Source organism: Achroia grisella, unplaced genomic scaffold (genome assembly GCF_030625045.1).
Source record: "Achroia grisella isolate CSIRO2021 unplaced genomic scaffold, CSIRO_AGI_Agris_v1 utg856, whole genome shotgun sequence".
Lineage (NCBI taxonomy): Eukaryota > Metazoa > Arthropoda > Insecta > Lepidoptera > Pyralidae > Achroia > Achroia grisella.
The window spans coordinates 1770236-1791508 of record NW_026713045.1 but is presented as its reverse complement, the minus strand read 5'-3'; the positions used below and the strand labels follow the sequence as shown (position 1 = coordinate 1791508).

The following is a 21273-nucleotide window of genomic DNA, read 5'->3' as shown; positions in this document are numbered from 1 at the left end:
TTGATTTCCATATAGTAGTTAATGTTATATTAAATGAATTTTGTTTTAGATTAGCAAAATATCATATGTTTTATTAAAAAAGTTAGTAGTAAATTGTCATGCCGTTGTATGAGATTCCCATTTTAAACTTGATGTTCTAGTAACATGGTATCTTGTAATAGTAACTAATTAGATATGTGGTCTGAAAGTATTGTGGAAATATCATAAGTAACACTGAATATTGTTATCGGCAGTTAGAACTGGCCACATTCAATGTTTCAGTATTCTATTTGAACTATCACTAGATACTAATGTTGATGTTATATTATAGGAAGGAATTACATTGACGCATCCAATAGTTGTCTATATTACGTAAATATATAATATTTACTTCTCCTGTGATCAGCTATTCTATTATTTCTATATGTATATTTATTATTGTTATTGGAGACATTCCTAAGGTATATGTTACTTCCTCTATTTCAATATACTGCTTTATGGTTATTTCTATTTGAGGGCAACTGTTCCAATGTGTCATTTGATACCTGTAAGACGTTATTGAAGGTAAGCACAGCTTACTTTTGTAAAACAAATATTTAATTTTCTAAATTTTATAATAACAATGTGCAATTAATATTTATTTATTCTTTATTGCTTAATACATAATATTTATTTTTTAGAAATATATAGTGTTTCTGTAATTGTCGTGTATCCAATAAAGGAATTAATTGTTCCTATGAGATTTTAGACACTAAACAATACACCGATTGCTGACGAAATTGTGTAGTACAGACAAGCATTCCAACTTTATTCCACTTGTAAATAGGCCTAACGAATTTTACGACTTTTAAAGAATGTACATCTTGCTTTAAATATTAAAAATTGTAAATAAATCTGATGTTTCTGAGCTTTGTGTAAGAGCATGTACTGAACATGTATGACAATGGAAATTACTATGCTATGTTGAGACTAAACGTTTTAAAATTAATGAAATATATGATTAACGGGGATAACATCTCATATTGTATTTGTGTTTGTATTAAGTACGTATAACGAAATGTATATGTTTATAATATAATATTTGATGATGTTATGTATACAATTTATTAAACATGGATATATCAATAAAACTATATTTTGTGTATGACGACTGTTTAATTACTTCACGGCTCTATTAACAAAAATACTTAATCAACACCTCACATTTATTATAATAAATGGAGTTTTATCGTTGGCAGAATATTAGTATATCAAGTACCTTAAAACGATTTAAAAATACAAGTAAAATTCTAACAAATAAGTACATTTAATAAGACACACTTTTGGTCCGATAAGAAGACTAGAAAAATCTTTGTACTATGAGTATTTGACTACATAAGACTTGTGTGAGCTTACTGTCGTCTAGGGTTATACTATTATGGAATGAGTATGGGTATGTTATGTCATACCATATACCTACTAGTATACTATATGCCGCTATTGTTGAAATCGATAAGTACTTCTATAATATTTAGCTCATTGTTTTACTAGGCAGTATTCACTCAGTCAAAATGACGACTCAAACTCAAACAGGCGTCGAGCAGTATGGTTATATTGGGAATAGTTGGCACGATTTGACATTCTCGCTATATACATCTGTATAATTGGTTACGTATATTTCAGGACTAGTTGATATGTTGTCTATGCAGCCTTTGAAATTTTTTGGGAACCACTTCTTTGCTAATTTACTATTTTCCTCTGTTATGCCACCTGTAAGTAAATAAAGTTGAATAAATTAGGCAAGAGCAGGTACCGCTTGGTATGAAAGTGTAAGAATACAATGCTCGTTACGACGTTAGTGCCTACTAAGGGAAATGGACCTTACTTAATTAAGTAATATATAGGTATATATAATGATACCACTGTCTCATTCTCTCACGTTGTCAAGTCTCATATCGTTGGGAGTCTAGCTTTAAACCTGTATACTTAATTAGAGTTACTTATGCATATGAGTAAAGAGTTGCCATTTAATCTAATTTATCTTCACTCTGCAAAGTTGAAATTTCTAATATATGATCAAGCTAAGTCTAAAGGAAATTCTTACAAGGAATGTTTGTTACTTATCATTATTGATAAACTGTTTCTTTATGGTCGTGAATATGTACAATTGTACAGTCACTTGTACTAGTACCTACCTATGTAAATACTATAGGATTTTGTGATCTGTCTATTCTTGGAATCCTAATTAGAGTGTTATTTACACATGTTACAAAAGTGTTTATGATGCAGAGGCGTGAATTAATTGGATCTATTCACAAATGTCGTCATTATAGTTTCCAGGCCAGAGCGTGTTGAAGGCTCAGGACACAGTGCAGGTAATGGGGCTAGTACATAATACATTGTTAACTTTTTTCCCTCCTCTCATTTTGGGCGGGGTATTCCTATAATTCAAAGTTAATACATCTAATTTTAACAAATTGGGCTTAAATCGTACAACGTCTTTTACAGTAATCTAGACAACATGAATCTTACCTATATATACATTGACATCACCGTAGCTAACGTCTCTATTTAATCCTGGCTCTTCAACATAAGCCAATGCCTGGTCAACAATCAACACAATATTGTTTTTCTCCAATTTTACAACAAGGGTATGCCACTCGCCGTCAGATAGGAAACCTGCTTGTGGCACCGATCTTGAAACAATTCGGGATGTTTTACTGAGGTCTTCCTGTAAATCTTGGGTGATGTTGTGATGAAACGACCACACTAACTTGAGAAAAGCATTCTCTAACCCTATACCCATAAAGTTGTGGTCCTGTAAAATATAAGAGATAAGATATTTCAATGTCTTTAAGTAGGTTTCATAAAATTAGTCAATTTTTCATACCAATAAGATATATAAAATCAATGTACTTATATATATGACAGTTTTTTTTATTAATGCTAATGGAATAATGCATGTGACTGCGCTCATGCTAGCAGGGCACCAGTGGGGAATGGTGCGAGCCTACATAAAATCAGGTCAGTTAGCCAATCTTGGCAAATAGCAATCTACCACTCCGGTTTCCAGGGGGAATAGCGTGGAGGTAACCCAGACCAAGAACCCTGAGATTTTCAGTCTACATTATTAACAATCCTCTTCCCTCCTATATGACACTTTTAATTAGATCTTTTTATAAAGGAACGTTACAACATTAACAACTTGTGGTGTAATCACAAGTTTGGGAAATTACCTCTCTTACATAAACAGCAGTTGAGTTAGGAACCTCGTAATTTCTGTAATCGGTTTAAAAGTAGGGTACGCACCATAACCAACCATACGAGTAGCCCGTTTAGTTCAGCCGTGGTAAAGTTTAGTGTGAGGTAGTCGGGCCGCTGGAGCACTACGCGTTGCTTCCCGCTGTATCTCGAGGCAGAGCCACGACCCAATGACATAAACGATTCACCACTGAATTGCGGTATCGTGATGTTTATCCCTAGAAGAATGTAGGTGTTTGTAAATATTTTACGTGTATAATTAAAAGTATCTCGTGATATTACTTTTCCCGCTTTAGTACGGAAATTTCTTATCTATGCCAACCTTAAAAAGTGCTTGTACGGCAAAGATAACATTTCCAATTTATCACAGAGAATCGAATCATCTCTTGCCTGGTGAGAGAACTGATAGTAAAATGAAATAAGGCACAAGAGGTATGTATAAATTGGTACAAGTGAAAATAAAGCTCTACATTCTGCCCTGTTCTAAAGAATCTGGCCATTTGTCTTCGAGGAGATATCTGATTTTAATAACTATGTTGTAGCTATAATTTCAAACCAATTTAACAATAGAAGTACGTAGGTACTTGTTTCACAATTGAAACCAGCAAATCCGGTAGCGCACACGCAGGTGCCTCTTCTACAGATGCCGGTAGGTGGAGCGCAATTTGCTGGTGAGCACGTGGTATGGCGTCGGCAGCGTGCAGAGGTGCTGCCAGCTGTGGCAGTGGCGTCGTTGGGTGGGCAAGCGCAGTGCGCACGACCCGCCTGCACGCTGCAGGCGCCGCCGCCGCAAGTCTCCCCGCCGCACGCCGTGCCGTCGCAATCCAAGACATTGCGTCCCTCTGGAAAACATTATTTTTTAGAGACGTAGGATTCTACAAAATTTATTCACGACGCTAAAACAGATATATCGACATTGCCTAACTTAAAGAACTTCTGCCAAGTCGTAGTGCGTTCGTTGCGTTACACTAGAGTAGGATAAGATAGTATTGCTGCCGGAATCGCGTACGAACGTCATTACGACCCCGTGCTCTGGCAATAGGCCCTTCGTAGGGATACTTTGGAGTTTTAGTGAGTAAGTATCTCACAGTACCCACCCATACCAAAAGGCTTGTGGGTGGGACTCCAAGAAGGATTTCCTCCAAGAAGAAAATAACAAGACAACACAAAATAAATAAACTTGTTCATATGATATGCCTGGAAGAGATCGCTTTTTAGCAACAAGGCGTTGTTACTTTTACCTTGCTATTTTTACATCTTTTTGTACTAATAGTGCATGTAAATGCACTATTATGTACAAAAAGTTGCACACTTATAGTATGCAACTTAACAAATATCTCAAAAGTAAGTGATATATTTTTTGCACCTAATATTTTTACGATATTGTAGAATTCAGAACTTATTACCTTGTATATTCTGGGGTTCGAGAGGCAGTAAAATATTGTTGATGTGAAGATTTCTAATGCAGCCTGTAAATGACTCCGGCGGTCCAGACATTGCATCGAATGGCAACGTAGATAAATCGTTCGTACCTCCTAAAAATACATTAATTTGGGTTTATATTCTGCTGTCATAGCCTAAAGTGGGAAGTTGATGATTGATTGTAATCGCATATTCTTGCTTCAAATTAGTACAAAAGGGTACCTGTAGTTAGCATTTATTAGAGAGCTAACAATACATTAATTAATTTTATATGATTAAAGTCAAATTTATTATCGTTGTGGTTCAAATTGATACCAGGCTAACACCAAAAACTTTTATGTGTACATTTATATTTCTGACATACTAAACTGTAAAAACACCGACAACAAACCAAAGTTAATCCGGAAGACGGCAGTAGGCTCGCATAATCTCATTCTGTACATCAAAATGTATCAAATCAAATGTTCATTAAAAGGTATATGTATCACATCCAAGATTACCTAGATGTATAGAAGCATTGCTGGCAGTGTGCGGGAACGCATGCGCGAGCATGGCTTCCGTGCTGAGTGCTCCGTCCACCCAGACGTACAGCCGGCTGCCGTATCGGCCCGCCTTTATGTTATGCCATTGAGACATGGAGAGTACCACCCCACTTCGCACCAGAGAGGTCATCCCTGACAGACGATCTGAAGGCACACAACAGTGGATGATACAGTCTTATTATGTTTTAGAAAAATTCTATACATGTTATAAAAAAGTTCCTCGCCGTATCCTATCTGAAGTTTGCTATAATCTGAAAAAATACTGAAGAGATTTTTTATGCTGTCTGCAGGCGTGAATAATATAATGTTTTAGTAACCGAGCGAAGCCGGTGTGCGACGTTAGTTGTAATATTGATTTGATCATTATTATATTATATTGTAATGACAAAGTATGTAAGTTAGTAAAATATAACCAGATTTACATTTTTATAGAGTTGTACAATACATTCAAATTCTCATTTGGCTAAGACTTCGCCGATAACGTAAGTATAAGAAAAGTACAACAATCAGTAGAAATAGAAGTAGCTTTTAGGAGTAGAAATAAATGAGTATATAATACAAAGTACGATTGATTGCGCATTAAAAAGAAGAAAATTATTTTAACCTGTCCATCTATACTCCAACAGGCCACCCTGCATCGACAACGTAGTGTAGAAGTGCGGAGTCAGCCCAAACAACACCAGACCACGTTCCTTGGAAGGCTTGATCTCGGCCTCCAGTGATAGACTGACGCTGGATATCGTACGAGGATGCAGCCTGATGTAGGATCTAGTGCCGGTGAACAGGACGTCTGTCGGTATCAGATCTGGGGAAACATACACAATAACCTAATTAAGATATATTTATACTAGTAGGGTAGGTCTATTACATACACTTGAGATACAAGTAAATCAAGTTTCGGAATGTATTTTCATAAAATCATAAAATGAAGTAGAAACTCAATTCTAACTCTTCTGAAACGAGATTGTAGGTACCTACATGATTATTAATACATATCTATTACTATTTGAATTTAAAGGTATGAACATAGTGACCACAATTCTACTATTATAGTATTTGATTGTTATTTAGTTTCGGTAACAATACAAATTTTCCACAATTGCAACTTTAGAACAATACAATGTACGATTGTAAAGATTCGATCACTGAAATATTATTGTGTGATGGATGATGGAGTTAGGATATATGAACTCTCATTTTTACATGCACAACACGTTTTAGGAAGCAAAGTGGCGAACACAATATGTCAGTTTAGTCTCTTCAGCGTAAGAGAGAAAAGTCTCGAAGTATTAAAACTATACATAAATTACGGTTTGTATTGTAGGAATCGTTTATAAACACCTAAAATATTTTTACATTGCACGCCTACCTTGATCACAGTCTGTCCCAGTCTTCCCATAAGGACAATCGCACTGCGCTTCGTTCTTCGTATTTATGACGCATCTTCCTTGACATTTTGATACAAAATGATCACACGGATTTGTTTTGGACGAACAAGTTGGGCCGAACCAGCCTTCGTTACAAATGCATCTAAAATAAAATATTAGTTCTCAAGTAGTTTTGAATTAAAAAGTGTTTAATGTGTAAATTTTTTGGAGTGTAATACTAGCAGAGATTATAGCATCAGATCTGTTTTGGGATATGTCTTGTTTTATTGATCAATATCATTGTCGTTTCAGTTATTCATTGCTTATTTAATATGTGGCTATATTTGGAATATTTCTGTCAGCACTAGGCAGCCTTCCATTTGTTTACGTCTCCACATATTTTAATTAGATTTAATTAGCAGCGACACCTAATCACATCATAATACTACTATAAACCACCGCGCTACAAGTATAAATTTTGATATTAAATACCGACTTAAAAATACTATTAATTGTACCTATACTTGTACTGTATTTAAATATTCATGTGAATAAAAAACTAATTCGCTTCACATTTAATTTGCCCGTTCCCGCCATTTTTCAATACAGACTATCAACTTCACAGAATACGTTATAACATTTTAGATTATACGTACTTAGATTGTATATGTATATGATTATATATTAGACATAGATATACCAAATACTATATATACTACAATACCCATAAGTAGCAGGAGACTGTATACAGACACCATTAGGCGCACTGCACGACTTGGCAGTACATTGCGCGACACCACATTGTCCAGCGCCGCGTCCGGCGAGCGCTCGTCCGGCCGCCGAGCCCGGGCCGGACACCGCGCCGGACACGTCCCACACACAACCGCGCCATCCGCTATGAAGTGGCAAGTCGTGCGGCAGTTCACCGAATCCCTCAGACGGGTGGCCACCTGTTCATAAAAAATGTTGTCAATTTTGTGATAGACGATAATTAGAAAAGTCGTTCAAACGTCACAGAAAATTTCAGGTACCTTCTTAAAAGAAGCTTCATGCCTATATTTTTTTGTTACCTAACTGAAATTGAGAACAAGTAGTCGTTCTGCCTTATGGTAGGTAAATGTTGCCCGGGTAAATCGGGGTAATGGGATTGTGAGCAATGTGGATGAACTGAACCCATATCTTGCAATGTTGTCAAGTTGACCTCAAGATGGTTCTTCCTGGAAACCGTCATGATAAGTTCCTGGTGAATTTGTCACGATGGGCCAACTGACCTGACCACATGCTCTATCATCATTCTCTACTGGTGCCCCACCAGCATAAAATGTTAGCGCAGACAGGTGCACCATTCCTTTATCATCCATAAAGAATCGTTGCTCACCTATATTTACATGTACAATTTGAGTGATCCGCAATTATGCGTTGCTATTTTTAAGGAATAGTACAAACTATAACTTCTAAAAAGTAAAAGCTAGGTTAGACGGGGGTACGTAGACGAATTCCTAAAATTCCTTATAGTCCTCTTTCATCACCATTTTATTTTTAAAATTTGATTATAAACTGTGATTTGAAAAATAACGGTTGAATTACTATTGTTAGAACGTGTATTATTTTTGTTTAACTTACCGATATAGAGATAGGGCAAGAGAGTCATGTGAGTATCCCGTGCGGGCGCGTTACCGGAGGCGTTGTGGCGGCCGTCGACGCTGAAGCCGGCGTTGCGGCCGCGCCGCCACACTCGCAGCGCGTGCCCTCCACGCCGAGCTGACAGCGCGCGAGCAGAGAACACGCGCCGAGGACCTTCAGCCCACCGACAATGCGTAAATGTCATGACAGTAAGTACGGACTCACGATATCCGTATTCCTAATTTTAAATTTAGCGTATTTTATCGTACATGAATTTTAGGTAGCATAGTAAATTTAGCGAAATTGATTTCTCTTGATAAATTCTTGTCCAGCACAAAAATTATTTAGGGTTTAGTGCAACTAAAATGATATTCTTGGTACTCAAGTACCAAGTATCCTTTATAATTTTGTAACTGTTTCAGCCACATACCTGACTCACTACCTATTAAATATACAACATAACATTCAATTCACCTAATTCTAACACAATACTGAAGACGGTCTTTGCAGCAGCTTCATGGTTACATTTGCAGCAGCTATAAACTTTGAACCTGGTTAACCTTCATTCTAGTTACCAACTTTTTATTAAATTGTCACTCACCGCTGCCCATGTTCCAAGTAAGCATAATATATCCTTTAACGAACGTTACAGCCAAATGTTGAGTGCGCGAGTCGTGTCGCCCCGCTTGTCCAACGAAAGCTAACAGCGATATTTGATCCATGTCGGCCGTGTGAAAGCGCAGGCGCAGATCGAAGCGGTCCGAGTGCACGGCACCAGGCGACAGTGGGTACAGCAGGTATGACGATATGCCGGTGCTAATTGGAGCTAATGATGGCCGAGTTATTTCCACGTCTGCAGAAATTTCGAATTTATTACTGATAACGTTAAGATCGTCATGTCTCAGCTACAAAGAAGACGTGATTAATATTATAGACGTTTATAGAAAAAAAACGGTAAACATAGCCAATGAGATATAGAATAAAGCCAAGGAAGTTCATGCCACTTTTAAAACTTTCATAATTGTGGTGGATGTGTAGGTACAATTACATTAGTTGTTAAAGTTATATAAAATATTGAAGAAGCACTCACTGTATTCACAGAATATCCCGTGTTTCCCGTAAGGACAAAGGCAAAGGAAACCGCTGCCGGGGTGGCGCACGCAGCTACCACCCGCCTCACAAGGATTATTATCACATACAGACTGTCTGCACTGTTCTCCCATCCAGCTGGCGGACAAATAATCATTACACTTACTCCTCGTAAATTGTATATTTTCAACAACACACACGGGCACAAAATACAGACTATGAACAGTGACTCGGCCACAGAAAATGCATTATACGAGCAGCTCACAAGCGGAACGGACGAGTCGTGCTCGTGGGTCTAATATTAACATTGTAGCCTTTGTACAAAGTTGTCTGCGTATATACCAACAACCAAGCAACTTAGTACAAGAATGTCAACCCATGTAAGGTATCACAGAACATATAACAACTTAATACTCCTCTTATACTTGTATATATAAGCTACAGTTGTAATTTTCCATCAGGTTCAAATTCTTTACTATTTTAATCACTTAAAACGGAATTATCATTTCACCTTCACCTCATTGTCTAAATGCCCGCATATGTGTTTAAATTTGATTTTATAGATTTTTATATATTAACTACATAGCAGACCCGGCCACGCGTTGCTGTGGCGTACGTTCTTGAATAAATAATATTGCGACTATAAATTGAGATGTAAGCTATCCTATTTTTCAAGTTGGAACAAATTGCACACAATCAAATTTGCAATCGGTTCAGTAGTATAGGAGTTCATCGCGGACAAACAAAGTGACACGTAATTTTTATATAAAAACGTTAAAAATCGTTTGAGTATGCCAAATCTGGATGAGGTAAAATTGATCATTAAGTGGACAAAAATGGTCAGAAATTTCATTGCTTAATAATAATAAAAATATTGTACCCATTGGGACAAGAGCAGGTGTATGTGTTGCCGAAGTCGCTACACGAGCCACCGTTGTGGCAGGGCGCAGACAAGCACGACAACGAGGCGCATTCGCTTACTTCGCCCGCCACCATCGCATCACCGAATACTTCACGGTTCTCACCATTTACCTTACAAAATAACAGTAGATAGGGTATTTAAATTAAATTGAAGATTAGTCTAAAAATATATATATATAGTACAGTGAAATGAGGTGTCACTGGAAGACAATATTTTTAAAATTACTTTTTAAACTATATGTGTATTATAAAAAAAGAAAGTTAAATAAACAATATAAAATTTATTTTAAATTTTATTACCATTAAATCTTTAATGCAACCAATAAATGGTTTATTATCAGAATCCTTGTTATCAGGCGTATTTCCCAGATGCAGAGTAGCGTTATGGTCAATGGAACTTATATTAGCAACTTGTCCTCCGCTCATTGCAACCGTGTCATTCAACCGAAGGGTCGCATTACAATGTTGCTCTTTTATATATAAGTCTAGCCTAACAACAAACAGTAATAATTTAAAGTTAGAGACTCAAAACAGCATAATTACAATTACAAGTCAAAATGAGGAAATCAAGAATATGATAAAATCTTTTTGTTGCTTGTTAACTTGAACACCACGGACATAGGCTCAATAATGTAAATTCTAATAAACTAGTAAATTATACAAATCAAGAAGATTTTTAAAAATAGATTTTATGATTAATTAGTTAATTAATCCTTTGTAAAATCTTATTTAATAACATATTCAAGAAACAAAGGATAATATTCTTTTATTTTGGTGAAGTTGCTGACAATTTAAATTGTTCATAGTTTTTAATAACAATAATTTTGCTTACGTAGTCTCAATCTTCATGGGATATCCTTTATTGACAAACGTTTTCAACTCGCTCAAAAGCATCGTTTGATACCCACAAGAAAATTTAAATTTTAACAATCCTGATACCATGTACAGTTGCATGTAGACTCCTTCAGCTATATCAACGTGCATTATTTGTCCGTCTGTGATAAGTGTTTTAGCGTTGAATTCTATATCAATGGAAGTACTATTACGAAGTTTATGCGTTATATATGAATTGCCTCCAAAAGCAGCTGAAGAAATAGTTATTTTCTCATCACAGAATCTTCCAGCGTACTTAAAGTTGCAGTGACACTAAAAATGTTAAATTGATTAATGTAATAAATCATTCTAGATTCGATGTAATGTATAAATGAAGTGTCTAGATAAAATTACATTAATTTAACTGCTAACTAATAAAATATTGCACAACTTGTTCTGCAAACATAAGTACAAAGTTCAACCATATAATACACATAAATACCTAGTAGTATAAGTAGTATAATACTTAAATCTTATTGATACTCACTCGGACACCATGCGGAGAAGCGATGCAATGGCCGTTATTATTACAGACGTTGTCGGTACATTCTGACTGTACAGTGGTATATACGTATGTCGTGTTATCGGAGTTTGTTGTTAATTCTGTACTTTCAGTTGTTAGAGGTATGTGTGATGTAAGAATTTCAGTACTTGGCTGTTCAGTAGGACTGTCAGTAAACATTTTCTCTGTTGTCGTATCACTTTTCAACGTTGTCGTTATCTCTGGTGTTGTTTCTTTTATAGTTGACTCAGTTATAGGTGCAGTCGTATCTGTTATTGATACTGTTAATTCAGTGGTTTCTATTACTTTAGTCATTACAGTATCTGCTTTAGTCATTTCAGTAGTAGTTATATCCTTAATAGAAGTTAATGTTTGCTCACAGCCTTCCTGACACTGCGTAGTAGATTCTGTTTTTGAATCATCTGATTCTAACGTTATACTTGATGTTTCTGAGGTATCGGTAACTTCTTTTAATGTTACGGGCTCAAAAGCCGTTGTTCTGGGTGTTTCAGTTGTTTCATCACTACGGTTTGCTTTAGAACTTTCAGTGACTGTGGTGATACTTTCTATGGCTGTAATCTCGGCTGTTGTGGTAGATGTAGCCATTTCGCTTGTTGCTGTAGTCCAAAGTTCTGTATCTGTAGTCTTTGTTCTTGCAATGGTATCGTTATAGCTTATTGAGTATGAAGTAGTTATATCTGTAGTTACTTCTTCATGCATTGTAGTTAATAAGACAGATTGAGTAGATGCTGTTAGAGGCGTGGGACTAACGTATTCACAATCATGAGAACCGTCGTCTAGTATCAAACATTCGCATAATGTTCCAGTCAGTCTAGAGGGACATGAGCATGTGAAATTGTCAACACCATCAATACAAGTACCTCCATTCATGCATCTAAAATTAAGCATAATAAGAACTTCAGATACAAGCTTTTTTTTTTTAAGTGGCAATTACGCCCCATATTATATAGGTGTAGAAATTATTAGGATATTGTCAATATTATAATTTGATATCTATAAAAGTATACAATTTTCTTATTTGCCCTATCCCGATATTTTTGTCTGTTGCTTTTTCTTTTAGTTTTCACAGTATCATTCAATGTCACAAATCTTTACTCTGAATTGAAACAACACATGAATTGCTTTAGAGTAAAGAAAAAAGTACGAGGAAAACTATGTAACGTAATAAAATAATAATTAAACAAGTCATTTGAATCAGTATACCTCTTATATTCTAAATTGTTCTACCTACCATTAACTAGTACTCTTTATCGTAACTTCAATATTGAAGAGAAATTCCGGTAACTCTAGCCTAGCGTCGTGAACGTTAATAGGTTGTTAACAATTGAATACCTTGGTCCCAGGAGACACTCATCATACTGAAGCTCACACCGCTCTCCATGGTAGTCGGGTACGCAGTAACACACTCGCATCCCTTCCTCCACCACGCAAAGTGCGTTGTTGCTGCAAGAATTTTCGTCGCAGAATTCTATCTGTACTTCACAGCTTTTGCCTGTATAACCTGTATTTTGGATATATTGATTGCTTTGAAATAGACCAATGGAAAAAAATATAAATGACTATTGTAGGTATAATCAAAGACAGTGTACGAATTTACAATTTTATTGTGAATGATTAGGATCCACAACTTATCTTTCAACAATAATCATTGGGTTAGATATACTGAAGGGTTTTGTTTAGTAAATATATACCCAAATAATTCAACGAAATTCAGCGAAACTCGACATTGACATAACCATACAAAAATAAAAAAAATGCATACCAAATGTACAGGCGCACATATAATCAGCGTGCACATCGATACAAATTCCACCATTCTGGCAAGGGTCTGACTGACATTCATCAACTTGATCTTCACAATATTTTCCAGCCCAACCTATGAATACATCATATATACACGAAGGTACATAACATTTATTGTGCTTACTTTACATGACTAAGGGTTTTTTTTTTCAGCCTTTACAGCTTCACCGGACGTTAGGGGGCGAGTGCAAATGACACTCCACACCCGCGGAAGAACTTATGGAGCGACTGAAGGTCAACTCCTGCCTGCCGGATACGACTTTAGACTGAGGACATCACTAGGGATTGGAACCTCGACTCAGGCCGTCGTAATATCGATCCCCGTTTGAATTGGACGGGGGATCGATCGGAGGGGTATGGATTAAGGGACCGTGTCGAATCTTATGATCATATCGATTTCTAGTCGTAACAACTCGTATAATAATATTATTCAATTGCAGATATTGCATATATTCTTGGAGAATTGGTGACGATATCATACATGCTATAAACCGTATTGAAATTTGTTGATCTTTTAAATATCAGTCTCACCTGGCAAACATTCGCAGTAGAATTTAAAACCTGGTCCCTCGATACACTTGGCGCCGTTATAGCAGCGGACCTCCTCGGTGGTGTTGCATACAGCTATGTCCACCTCGCAGTGGTGTCCGGAGAAGCCAGGCACACACGAACACATGTATCCATTGGTCATGTCGATACAAGTTCCATTGTTGAGACATGGGTTCGATTCACATTCGTTATAATTCGTCTCGCAATTGTCACCTTAATATACATAGAACATATATCAGTTATACAATTTGATGTTAAAAGACTTTCGAAATCAGGTATTATACTGTAAATGCCTAATTGAGAAGTAACTGAATTATAATTATTTTCTTTAATTTGATGACTTTACAGGTATTATTTATATGTGGTAGGTAAAAAGTTGAGATATCGACTCTTAAAACCATCATATGCATTTACACTTGCCAATTACGGTTCTAACTGGCTACTATTATATCTATGTAATCTTCCTCTAGGTAGTCTTTGTAAGATGTGTAGTTGCCGTCGCCAAGCTGTGTTTCGATTGAGAGGTGAGGTAAGGCAGTGAAATTATTGGATTGGACGGAGGCTCGAAATCTTTTCTCCTGAATGATAAGGCATGAGCGCTATCAAGGGTTATATAAAATAGTGAAACATCCGTGGTGCCTTACAAATATTGTTGTACATTGGCGACAGTATGTAATATTATATTATCTGTAAAGACAGTTACCATTTTTTTGTGAGTAGTTACAATTTTTTTAAACCTATTCCTTACCAATAAATCCATCTGGACAGGAGCAATTGTATGACGCTATACCATCAACACACGTGCCTCCATTTTGACAGGGCGATGACCAACACTCATCCCAATTCGTTTGGCACTGCACCCCCGTATATCCATCCACACAATAACATGAATATGTGCTGAAATATATAAGGATTTCTATATTATACATGTATTTTAATTTGTCATGTTGTCACGTTATAAGAGTGATAGTAGACTCTAAAGTATCCAAATTTATATTGTGTTATTTTCTCTGAGCGTACTTGTCGATTACATTTTCGTAGTTGTAAAAGAATACTGAAAATTAGCAGTATGAATAGGATTCAGAAGGTTCACAATAGTTCTCTACTGTTATAAAGTTTTAGTTGAGTCTACACCATTATACCAGCGGAGTCAGTCAAAAGTTTGAACATAATACAACACACAGTTTTTTTCATTTTTAAGATCTTCTTACTTTGTGCACAATATAACTGGAGTAAAAGATATTTGTATATTGTAAGTGCTGTTTTTTTAAAAACTGAAATTTATGACCCGATTCCTAATTATGAGACACATGAAAGATTTTGCTACAAGTCCAGCGCTGCTGTTTAATCCTGCAATACTTGCAAAAATAGATTCATCTCTTTTTCATATTCTTTGATGTGGTAGTTAGAGTTATCACAGTAGATGTAAGTGTAACAACCTATTTAAACCTTCATAAACGTTATAAATCATCGAGCAGTCGACGACCGAAAATCGTTAACGACATAGTTTCTGAGTAATAATGAGCTGCTAGATTATGTAGCTATATCAAATATATTAAAATATGAATTAATAATATAAATATATGTATAGGCACGCCACGCGATCATTTATCAACCTACTATATTCATTTCTTTTGTTACCCATATATTGCTTATGGCTTAAATTATGTAGCATGTCATCAGGCGGGGGAAAGGGACGTTTAGTATTGGGAACTAGTGATCTCATTGCTAGCAATGTACCACGGCACGTCAACATGCACGAGGTCCATCGTCCTGCAATCATCGTCGTTAATTTATCGTAATTTGGCCAACAAGTGCTAAATGCTTGACTTTATACTCATTCTATAATCCTTCGCTGGTGTACAGTCCAGCTATTAGTATGCCATTAGTGCAGGTGGATACCACCATACCATTAAAAAAATAATCATGTTAGTTATATCATATCAATAATAGTTTACGGATACCTAAGATATCAAATTCTGTAGCCAGAGAGAGTCTGAACTACCATACAATAATACTGACTTATGCCTATAACTTCTTTTACCTAGATTTAGTCATTATTATTAACTTATTAATTTCCTGACGAATTTTATATATTCGACCTCTCGACAATTTTTTAGATAAAAATGATGTACGTCCGTTCACGTGGTGCGATCTATCTTCATGTTAAAATTTAATTAAGCTTAACTCAGCTTAGGCGTTTAGATGTAAAAAGATAACAGGCACTTATTATATCAAATTTATAATATTAGAACCTATAGAAGTGTCAATATATTTGTTAATTGTCTAATATGTATTTACTTTGTATATTTATCTTAATTTTATGCCTACCTTGTATGGTCCGTTTTACCAAATAAATTTATTATATAAATTATAAGTAACTAACCTGTTGATGTCGTCAATACAAATGCCATTAAAGCAGGGATTACTGAGACACGATATTCCAGCGGTCACAATTTTAACAGCTAAGAGAATACACCAAGCTGCGCGAACTGCGCCACTTTTATCACTAAACATTACGGTATCTAGCTGTTGCTGGGGTTAGCCAATGTGCAGAAACATGGTTTCGTCTAAAAACATTATTAAAATAATATTAATGGCATGGTAACGAGTGACTTGGTATAGCATGTCCTCGCCACGGATTACTAGCTTGTATGTGTTATGTTAAAATAATATAATATAATAATCACCCATGACAATTCGCAAAGCGCCATCGAGTCCCGAACTACGTAGAGCTTGTTAGGTTTACTAGACAACTGATAGAAATACTTAAATACCATTTTTGTATATAGAAAATACCTAGACCGATACAGACAATCATATTCATGAATACAAATGTTATACGAGGAATCGAACTCACGACCATCGGAAGTAAAGCGGTGTGCTAAACCGCCAGATCATAGAGGTCCTCAAAATGTTTCGATACTAGTCTAGGTAGACTTTGTCGAGACTGTGTCCTCTTTGTCTCACCTCACCTATTTAAGCCACTACAGGGTACAGAGACATGAGACTATGATGATTTAGGCCTTCGAAATGGCAATGCATGAGATCGCCATACGTCATCACATTATTATTATCATAATATAATTAAGTGCTGTTTATGTACTTACTTAGATAACTGTTGCCATTTATCACCAGTTTACTTTCCATTCTAGTAACATAAAAGCTCAACTTCAAGTGAAATAGTATCTAAATAACTAGTGCCTAACAACCCTAATATTTTCTAAATCTGAATGTAATAACTAGATAATAAATGAACTAGTAAATGTCGTAAAAACAATCGGTAACATTATGGAAAAGAGACTCAGATATCAGTTGTTCGCGTGTAGTAGGCTCTAATCTATAAAAAGGTAATACAGGCATAGAGTGATATTGTAATAACTGTTTTTATATATTATCTTTTAATGAGTTATTGTGTTATGTTAATAATTACTTAATTGTAATCTTACAATTCAGTTTACAACAAATGGTAGCACTAGTTTTAAGAGAAATTAACTGTATAATTTATTAGATTAGGTCTTGAAAAAAAAAAGTTATAAATCTTTAAGTAAAGGCACTGGGTCTACAGGATAATACCTTTGTTATAGACACTTGTCTATCACAAAGGACGATTATCAGGCTTAACAACTTATATATAACACCCTAAGAAGCTGCAATTTTCAGTCAAGTCTCATTCTAAATATAAATATAGATTGTTAAATTAAATTAAGCTTTGCAAAAATAATATTTTGTTCCTATATACTTATACCTATTAGTAAAAAAGTTAATAAAAAACAATATTTATTAAATTAAATCTGCAAAATTTATATGTAGTTATCTACTTAATTAAAAAAATACTAATTTCTTATATAATATTTTATGACTAGTTAAAAAAAATAAGAAGTTAACAATAGAAATAGAAATAATCTTTATTCAAATAAACTCATTACAAGCACTTTTGTATATACATATAATAGTCATATTTTGATTCTACCACTCATTCGGAATGCAGATTCATCACAAGAAGAATGAGCAAGAAACTTGTGTGTTGCTCTTTTTAATAGATGTTTTTTTGTCACATATTGTAACATTGTGTCTATTGCGATTTTCATTTAGCGAGGATACCTATCTTCCCAGATTGCAACATAATTATAAAAAAATTAAAACTTACCTTATAAGTGATGTTTCACTTGTCCTATCATTAGGTTGAAGAGTTACACTGGTAAGGCCGCTTAACACGGTATAGCACAGTAGATCGAAAATTAGGTCTCGTGGGCGCGGTGTGGTTACTGCCGCTGTTACCATAGTAACAAGCGATGCTTGCTGCTTCAGAGCGTTAAATTATTGACAAAATTCTAACACCGTGACATAATCCAACAAAGCACCTACTGGCATGACATGGTTTAAATTGATAGCAACTGTATTGTAACGATGCTCAGTTGGAATAAATCAAATGTTTTTATAACTCTAACTATACCTATAGTCGTGCATGCGTGATGGGTAGGAATTTCAAAGCAATAGGGCTGTAACAGTCAATATAAAAAATAATATTTTTTATCTCCAGTACTATAATGAGTAATTTTTTTCTACAAAGATAATACGATGACTAATATAGTAAAAATTAGTATGGAGATATCATAGGAATTATTAGAATTCAATAAACAAATAATACCTAATCAATACCCGTTCAGTGTTTACCACAATATCATGTAACAAGCCAAGTTCATAGCGATCGGTAAACATATTTTTATGGAACAAATACCTACTGTTCCATACGAAGATGAAAAACCTGATGGAAAGTGACTATTACGTGAATAGCACAAACTTAATTAATTTAGTTATTACTTAGTTAAGTAAATTTCCAATCTATCGCTTTATCAATTACCTATAGATACCCGGATAGATTAAGACATAACTAAGTATAATAATTTTAATTGTACGAACTGGTTTGTTCTAATCACTACGACTAATTTTATTTTATTATGTATTTATTATTTACTCTAATAAATTAGTTGGTAACTTAAATTAACTAGTTGGTAGTTAGTATTCACACACATTTAATTTGAAAAATTTAAAGTTACAACGATTATTTAAATAAGCAACACGCAAGTTTCATGCACGTTCATCTTGTGATGACGAAGACGATGAAGACAGCTTTCTAAATGAGGGGTAGATTAAAAAAATAACTGAGTGTTTAAAAGTGCTTAATTTAAATTAAATACATTTAGTAATTATTTGATTTAAATTAAAAGTGTTTTGTATTCTATTTTATAATTGATGTGAATGAGCTGCATAGTGTTTGTTACATTAACTGTCGTAACTATATACGTAGATAGATAATATTTTAATCGACTCTCCAAAGATGTTATGTGAAGGCATGTATGTTTGCAATTAAACGTATAACATAAATGAATTGAGGGAAAACCATCATACAATTAATATGGCTGAATTACTTAGAAAATAGTTGGGGTTTCTGTGATTCTATTTGTTATCTACAATATGGGTAATGGAGAAACCATTACATACTTAATTGTATAATGTTAGAATGCATGTTATTGTGGTTGATTTAATGAATTATACGATAATGATACCAAAGTAATATATAAAAGATCCGCAACAATTAACTGTAAGTATAAACCATTTCAGATCATATAAGAAATATGAAGTGTTTCGTGGTAAGTGAAAAATATTAATTAATAAATTGAAAAATATATAATAAATACGTGCAAATGTTCCCGCTACTCGTCGTTACAACAAGTTTTAGAACTATTATTAGATAAATATCTGTCCCACGGTTTAACCCGCGTTAAATTTCAATAAAAAATATCGTCTACTAACTTTTATTTGCGGCTCTGCTGTGGTATTAGAATATATATTTTAGATTCAATGCGAATCTAAAATATATATTCTAATACCACCAAGAACATGTGAACAAAATTTCATGATCGGTTCAGTAGTTTTTGCGTGAAGAGTAACAAACATTCATACTTACAAATTTCGCTATTATTATATAATATTACATATTAAGATTAAGATTATTATATTTGTGGTTGGTAAAAACACTTTTTAAACGAACAATTGTTATTGTGTTAAATTACAGTTTATTTTCGGGGTGTTGGTAGTCGCTGCTCGGGCTCGGGCCGCTCCATTGGAATCAGAAGCTACACCAGAGGAGCTTAATAAAATTACTGAATTAGAACCCAATAAACTTAAAGAAGTACAGGCCTTAGAAAAACATGCGGATGTAGAAGAGCATTCAAAAAACGTCCCTGTCGATGAAATAGAACTTGCTCTGACGGAACAAATGCACCCACAATTACTTGATGATTCCAATCGGCATTTGCTCCTATTAAGGTATCGTCTGACTGATATCATCGAAATGTTGAATCAGCACATTCTTGGTGAAGATATTGAGGAAAACCATGATGATGATGAAGAGGTAAAAGAAGACGATGTTATAAAAAAATAAATTAAAACAAAATGCGTCAAAAAAATATTATGCTTAGAAATAGGTATATAATTTTAATCAATTGAACCGCACCGTACCGTACAGAATGTGTATTAAAATGGGTAGCCATACCTACTGAAATTAATAAAAAAATTCAACTAATTACAAATGTTTATTTATTATTTATTTAGTTTTATGTGGCCTGTAAATCCAGATATAAAAGAGAATGTGAAATTGGTGTTGATTCATCGTTTATGCAGCCTATTACGTGTAGGTACAGAAGTGGGCGAAGGAGAACAAAGAAATGTTAAATTGATAAATAAGAGGTTGTGAATGGATAATTGAAGTAGAGTGTTGAAATTGTTAACTTTGTTCCGTATGGAATAAAGTAATTTATCAATTAATCTATCAATTTAAGACAAATAACTACTTCATTAAATAAAAACTTCAAATTAATTTATAATAAATAGATTGCTTGAGTGCACGCTGCACGCTGCTTGCGTGGAAGACATTAAATCTTATTGGCTGATTATATAGCTGAATATTTTTCAAACTTATATAGTAAATGCGTAAACTCATAAATGTAATTAAATAGAATAGTACCATATTCGTTCAATTCGGTCATTCAATTTTTTTCATGGTTCAATTCAATTCATAAGTAAACGTTGTTGCAGTAACTGTCTTTTATTTAAAAAGTATTTAAAAGGAAAAGAAAACGCGACCTCTGTCATCATGACTAATCTATCTTACGTAAATTTTTATTAAAACCGGTTCAGTTCTTCCAAACGTTTAGTCATCAAAGGATAATAAACATGCCGGCGAGCTTACTGTTGATATGCAGGTACTACTGCGGTTAAATCTTGGTATGTTCACAGATAAGATAATATATATGTTATTGATGTTTCATTCATCAGA

General features: G+C 34.6%; 1 protein-coding gene across 2 annotated transcripts; it reads right to left on the bottom strand.

The window, feature by feature from the left end:
* Positions 1 to 1108: 1108 nt before the first annotated feature.
* LOC131852718 (protein eyes shut) lies at positions 1109 to 18143 on the bottom strand. 2 transcript variants are annotated; one of them, XM_059203444.1, is made up of 23 exons: positions 18082 to 18143; positions 17042 to 17097; positions 16318 to 16501; positions 14680 to 14828; positions 13914 to 14144; positions 13342 to 13455; positions 12912 to 13080; positions 11544 to 12453; positions 11016 to 11329; positions 10484 to 10673; positions 10143 to 10294; positions 9264 to 9400; positions 8775 to 9026; positions 8174 to 8347; positions 7275 to 7500; positions 6553 to 6713; positions 5788 to 5988; positions 5142 to 5327; positions 4626 to 4754; positions 3804 to 4061; positions 3268 to 3437; positions 2491 to 2776; positions 1109 to 1728 (listed from the first exon to the last, which is right to left on the bottom strand). In XM_059203444.1, the coding sequence occupies exons 3-23, from the start codon at positions 16446 to 16448 to the stop codon at positions 1568 to 1570; spliced, it is 4701 nt and encodes a 1566-aa protein (XP_059059427.1). In that variant the 5' UTR covers positions 16449 to 16501; positions 17042 to 17097; positions 18082 to 18143; the 3' UTR covers positions 1109 to 1567. The 2 variants fall into 2 exon arrangements, with proteins under 2 accessions (XP_059059427.1, XP_059059426.1); XM_059203443.1 differs by lacking the exon at positions 17042 to 17097 and having other exon boundaries at positions 18082 to 18141.
* Positions 18144 to 21273: the final 3130 nt, after the last annotated feature.